Source organism: Triticum urartu, chromosome 2, assembly GCF_003073215.2.
Source record: "Triticum urartu cultivar G1812 chromosome 2, Tu2.1, whole genome shotgun sequence".
Taxonomy (NCBI): Eukaryota; Viridiplantae; Streptophyta; class Magnoliopsida; order Poales; family Poaceae; genus Triticum; species Triticum urartu.
In genome coordinates, this window is record NC_053023.1 from 741,306,290 (window position 1) to 741,312,451 (window position 6,162).

Below are 6,162 nucleotides of genomic sequence, written 5' to 3' on the forward strand. Positions count from 1 at the left end.
GAATTCACCATGTCCTTGTCATTGATGCCCTTCAACTCAAGCTCCTCCAGTTTTTGAAGGCAGTTGACTCCACTGATAGAGACTATGTCGGTGGAGGACAAAACGATCTTCTCGAGGTTACTAGCTGCTCCATTATCAAATGTGATTTCAGCCATGTTGTTTCCCTCGACAAGAAATTTGTTGAGATTTTCGAATTCTCCCTTATTGAAAGTGAGCTTGCTCTCATTGTACGCACTGTGTCGAAGCTTGACACAGCGTAAGTTCTCAAGCTTTCCAAGGACCTTGAGATTTTCCTGGCTTAGAAAAGTGCAACTTATATTTACAATGGCGAGTTGATTTCCATATTCGGTCAATGATTTAAGTAGCTTCCCCATTTGTGTGCTAGTGCTTTTGATATCCTCGGGGCACTTTTTGCTTCCATTGATAGTTAGGCTCTCAAGATACTTGGGTTTGTTTTCTAGACTCAGCTCTGCTGCAGGGTCCTTGTGTATGCTTATGTCAAGAGTAATTGACAGAAAACGGAGGGAGTGGTTTAGGAGGTCACTGATTGCATTAAGCAATGGCTTGAGGTAACTCTCCTTGTTGATAGCCACACCGAGCTTCTTCAGGTTATTTAGAGTTCCAATGTTTACCAAGTCTCTATGATTCTTCGGCTTCACATTGGACAATACTTCCACACCCTTCATTTTTTCAATCTTCACAGGGATCTGCACACTGGAGTAGTCGGCATGACTTGAATCAACATGACTAGACAACAGACGCTGCAGACCATTCTGAAGCTTGACATTGCATGGTACCTCCACATGTTCCATTTTTTGAATCTTCTCATGCATCTGGACACTGGGGAAGTCAGGACTTCTTGGACTTGAATCAACATGACCAACCAACAGAAGCTTCAGCATTCGGAGCAGGATATTTCTTGTTGCTGATGCAGGAATCTTGGTCTCGCGGATATCCAATACCTCCAACTCTTGAAGATTGTTGATTTCACTGGGCAGCCTGGTAACATCCGTTCTCCTTAAGCTGAGATACTTGAGCATCAGTATGTTCTTGCATATGTCCCTCAGGTAGAACTTGTTCTTCTGTTGGAAGCAATGACAGCCTTCTAGATCTACCACCTTGAGCTTGTAGAACTGAGATGACTTTTTAAAGAAATCCTCGATTGTTTCTGAGCTGCGGAGGCGGACATCGCTGAATACGGAGAAGTGACAAGCCAAGTGATGTGACAACCGTGTCTCCAGAATGTGCTGCTGCATGGCGATCTTGGTAATGAATCCATAAACTAGCTTATGCACTGTGCAGCTCTTGACCTTTCCAGTAGCACCAATGCCAACAGGACAAACAAGGTACCGGTCAACAAGCGTATCAAAACATTTCTCAGCTTCATACACTGAAGAGGACCAGCGCCAGTCTTTGGTGGTTATCAGCCTTTCTGCAACCCATCGTCCTATCAAGGTTGACCGCCTGATGGTTTGTCCTTGAGGGAAGATAGCGAGGTACAACAAACAAGACATGTACTCTTTAGGTAGCTCCCTGTAGGAGAACTTCAACATGATACTCGGCAATGTGTGTGTGGGACTGGAACGAATGGTGTAGTGCAATTTTCTCAACTCTTCAGTGCTCCTGTTGGGTTTGGCGTAGAATGCATGAGCAAAGATCTTCATGCAGAATTCATCTTGCTTGCACTCCCACAAGATGTCGCGAAGAACCTGGTGGCTATTTTGATCATTCATATACTGGCTTGTAACCTGTAGCACGGTATCAAAGTAGAGGCCAACAGGAGAATATTCTATGAGCTCCGACCCTGGACAGCCAAAATATTGCATGTTGTCCTCTCGAGTGATCTTGGCCACAATCACAGCACCGGCGATGGGGCACTCCAGCCCCAACAGGCTCAAACTGTTTCTGGTCTCCTCCCATTGGGGTACATACTTGTCATAAACTTTGAGGATGAGCAGGATCTTTTGATTACCTCTCAAACATTCTTGGATCTTTTGCACGACCATTTTGACCTTGATCTGCTCCGTGATCTTCATTTTGATTTCTTCCATCATGTTCTCTGTGCTCCCTACAAAATCAATTTCTGGGGTCTTTTGAGCTCCTTCACTGCCTGCTTCTCGGTTACTGTCAGGCATGCCTAATTCCTGCAGCTCTGGCAGCATCTCCTTAACCTCTTTTTTTACCATATCTTTGATGATATCATCCACCATTGTTCTAGGAGTACTATTGGCAGTCGTCGTGATCGAATTTGGGAACACCTTCCACAGGATGTCTTCATATTCTAATTTTTCTTCAAGTTCTATTTTCAATTGAAGTTCCTTGGCTGTTTGCTTGATGATGACATCGTACGATTGTGCTACCATGGATTTGATCTTTTTGCCTTGTTCAGATGCAGCAGGACTAGTTGATTGGTAGATGAGCACCCACAAGAGTTGGCCCAGTGTTTTACCGCTGATATTGTCTGCCAAAGTTTTTCCGCCAATGTGTAATTTTTGCAGCTCTGACAACTCCGACCTTGAAACTTGAAGTTTGAGAATTTCTTCTTTGATGGCTTCAATTTTGTTGTCAACACTCATTGTTTCTATCTTTTTCTTAATTTCACCCATCGTCTCCTTTCTTTGAAAATAAGTATCCAATTTTAAGTGAACAGGACGATCATCCATGGCTTGCTGCCGCTTGATCTCAGCCAGGATGTAGTAGAGAATCATGTGGGGTCGTAGCCTTACAAACGTGTAGTGCACCATAGGGACGTCGACCAAGACGACATTTCCTGCGTCCTTGGTCTCTGGTGACACATCTGCCTTCTCTTCATGTGCAAGAGTGTTGCCGTCTCCCTTGGTCTCCGATTGCACATCCACCTTATCTTCATGCATGCCGCTGCCCTTGGTCTTCGATGGCACATCCGCCTTATCTTCATGCTCAAGAGAACCACCATCACCCATGGTCTCTGCTGTCATATCCGCCTTATATTCATGCGCAAGAACGGCACCGTATCCCTTGGTCTCCGCTGGCACATTCACCTTATTTTCACCACCGTCGCCCTTGCTCTCAGATGGCACATCCGCCTTATCATCATGTGCAAGAGGGCCGCCCTTGGTCTCTGTTGGCACATCAGCCTTATCTTCATGCGCAAGAGCGCCACCGTCACCCTTTGTTTCCACTCGCGCATCCACCTTATCTTCATGCGCAAGAGCGCCAACATCGCCCTTGGTCTCCGCTGGTATATCCGCCTTATCTTCATGCCCAAACGGGCCATGGCTGCCCTTGGTCTCTAATGGTACATCCGCGTTATCTTCATGCGCAAGCGGGCCGCCACCGCCCTTGGTCTCCGATGGCACATCTGCCTTATCTTCATGCGCAAGCGGGCTGCCGCCGCCCTTGGTCTCCAATGGCACATCCGCGTTATCTTCATGCGCAAGAGTGCCACCGCCCCCCTTGGTCTCCGCTGGCACATTTGCCTTATCTTCATGCACAAGAGGGCCGCCATCGCCCTTGGTCTCCGATTGCACGTCCGCCTTATCTTCATACACCAGAGCGCCACCGTCGCCCTTGGTTTCCGATGGCACATCCACCTTATCTTCATGTGCAAGGGTCTTGTCATCCTTGGTCTCCGGTGGCACCGACATCCTTCTTCTTCGGAGGCATAAGCACCTTATCTTCATGCACAAGAGTGACGACCTCCTTGGTCTCTGGTGGCACTCCCTTATCTTTGAGGAAAGAGCGTTGACGTCCTTGCCCTTTGGTGGCACAGCTGACTTATCTTCATGCGCAAGAGCGCTGACGGCCTCGATCTCTTGTGGCAAAGCTTTATCTTCATGCGGAAGAACACAAGTCTCCGATGGCATGCCCTTATCTTGCGCATCCTCTGCCCTCTTGAAATAAGCTTTTGCCGCGTTCAGTGCTTCACTCCCAAGAGCATCGGCATCCTTGGTCTCTTGTACCACAAAGAGAATGGATGGTAGTAACGGTTTTGATCCGGCCGTCGCCAGTTCCGCCCACTCCTGCACCACCATTCCAATCCAGTGGTCTAGCCTCCTCCTAAAGTAGTCTTCCTTGTCCAACTTCATACTAGTCATGGGCAAAGCCACCTTTAGTGTACCATCCCCATGTAACCACAATGGCTCAGTGAGCCTAGCGCTCGAAGATGATGATGACTCCGCCATCTTGGAAGATGATGATGACTCCACCGTTTTGATCTCAACGCCGTACCTCAATCGGCGGTTGCTGATGTCATGGGCCCGGTCCTTGAGCTCACTTAGCTGGTCTGCCGCGTGGTGCTGCGCGAGCAGCTTGCGCAGCTGCCAGGGAGCCCACAAGAGGTAGCGGCGGGGGCCTCCCCTGGGTAGGTGGAATCTCGGGTCGCCGCGGTAGAGGTAGAGGTCGATGCGGCTCTTGCAGTCGTCGGCCAGGATCCGGACCTGCCTCATCCAGGTTTGGACCTGCTTGTTGTGCTCGCAGCTTTCCCTAGACAGGTCCTCCAGGAAGCTGCTCATGCTCTCGATCTCCTCCTTGATGAACTGCACGTCACGCCGGACGCGTCCGAGCCTCTGCGCCTCGTGGCTGATTACGCCCAGCAGCGTGCTCAGGGCGCTCGCGAGCTCGGCCATGGATAAATCCCTCCACCACCGCCAGCCGCCTGGTGTGTGTGATGGTGTCTCAGGAGTTTGATTGATCGGTTTAGCAGAATCAGGCTAGGCTAGCACCTAGCATGCATGCCTCTGGGTGGTGTGGCCTTGCATGCAATGCAATGCATACGTCTATCTCTGTCTTTGTGTGTGTGCCGTGGGCAGCTAGCAAAAGGATATGTTCTTCTACTCTTCTTTTCCTTTTCTCTACGTTCTTTACTTTCTTCTTTCAGCTGCAGCCTGCAGAGGCCGTACGTAGCAGGGTAGGGGGCCTGGGGAATGCGCGATTTTCCTAGCGTGCCCGCTACCTTCAGGCAGAGCATCAACCCATTGCCCAGCTTCTTCCTTCACTTTTCTGCTTTCTCTGCTTTTTCAGCAGGCTACACGCAGATCCTTCATCACGATTTCTCGTTCCATCTTTGATCTTGTGGAAGGATACGTCGTTCATTGGTTCATCATCCTCTCCTACCTACGCTACGATTCCGCTATGGTCCTTCCGTGTGATAAATCTCTCGACAACTCGATTACTTGGCTGACAAGTGAGATTTTGGTTTCATTCGAACCTTGGTTCTTTGCAAGGAGATGGCATCTACCCCTTACCCAGCTTCTTCCTTTTCTTTTCTGTCCGTCCCCTTTCTCTGCTTTTTCAGCAGGCTGCATGCGGATCCTTCATCACGATTTCTCATTTCATGTTTTGCTGTGTATGTGGTCACATTTGGGTGATAGACCTGTCGACGGCAACTCGAAAACTTGGCTGACAAGTGACTTTGGTTTCATTCCATCCTTGGTACCTTTGGAAGGATAGCATCTGTTTCTTTATCCATTGCTTCTATTTTGCTCCGGGAACACCAAAGAGGCTGCACTATTAAGCATGCACACTTTGGGGCAATTACAGTTGTAACGTTAATGAGTATGCTCAAAGAATAGTTCTTGTAATGGATAAACATACCCAAATTGCAGTCACACATCACATGATATAGTGTTACTATAGGAACAATAGTCTGACAACGGTTCATTAATAGTCTCGTAAAACAAAGGTATGAGGGCTGCATTTCTATTTGTCCATAAACACCACAGAGGCAAAAGGTTGAATGATTATATGCAGATATGACCGTTGAATTTTAATTTTTTTTGTAGCAAATGTCATCCAGTTTAATAGCATGATCCTTCCCATCCTTTCTCTTCAGTAGAAGAACCGATTTGACTACCATCAAGTTTTTTTTCTCTCATCATCATTTTCGATGTTCTAAATTCTAATGTATGTTTCTAAACACAGCCAGCGTACTAGCACCTAGCTAGGGTATTTTAATTAAGGAAGAGAAGCAACAGGTGAGATACTTCATAGATTTGCTCTAACCGGGAGCTGGCCTAGGGTATTTTTCTTGCCCTGTGTCTAATGAATGTTCTGTTGATAAAGCAGGCAACGGGAAGGGTCTACTGTTTCTGATATGCGTTCTCACTGGATTCATATATACATACGCAGATAATTGCCGTAATGAAAGACCTGAATAGATCTGGACACAATAAAATTATGCCA

The 6,162-nt window shown here is 47.6% G+C and overlaps 1 protein-coding gene across 1 annotated transcript in view; it reads right to left on the bottom strand.

Moving 5' to 3' along the window:
• LOC125538461 overlaps nucleotides 1–4,821 on the bottom strand; it is a 15,332-nt gene extending 10,511 nt beyond the window's left edge. Inside the window, exon 1 of the mRNA XM_048701744.1 lies at nucleotides 9–4,821. Coding sequence (XP_048557701.1) covers nucleotides 9–4,607 — 4,599 coding nt within the window. The 5' untranslated portion in view covers nucleotides 4,608–4,821. The remainder of the gene's footprint in view (nucleotides 1–8) is intronic.
• Nucleotides 4,822–6,162: the final 1,341 nt, after the last annotated feature.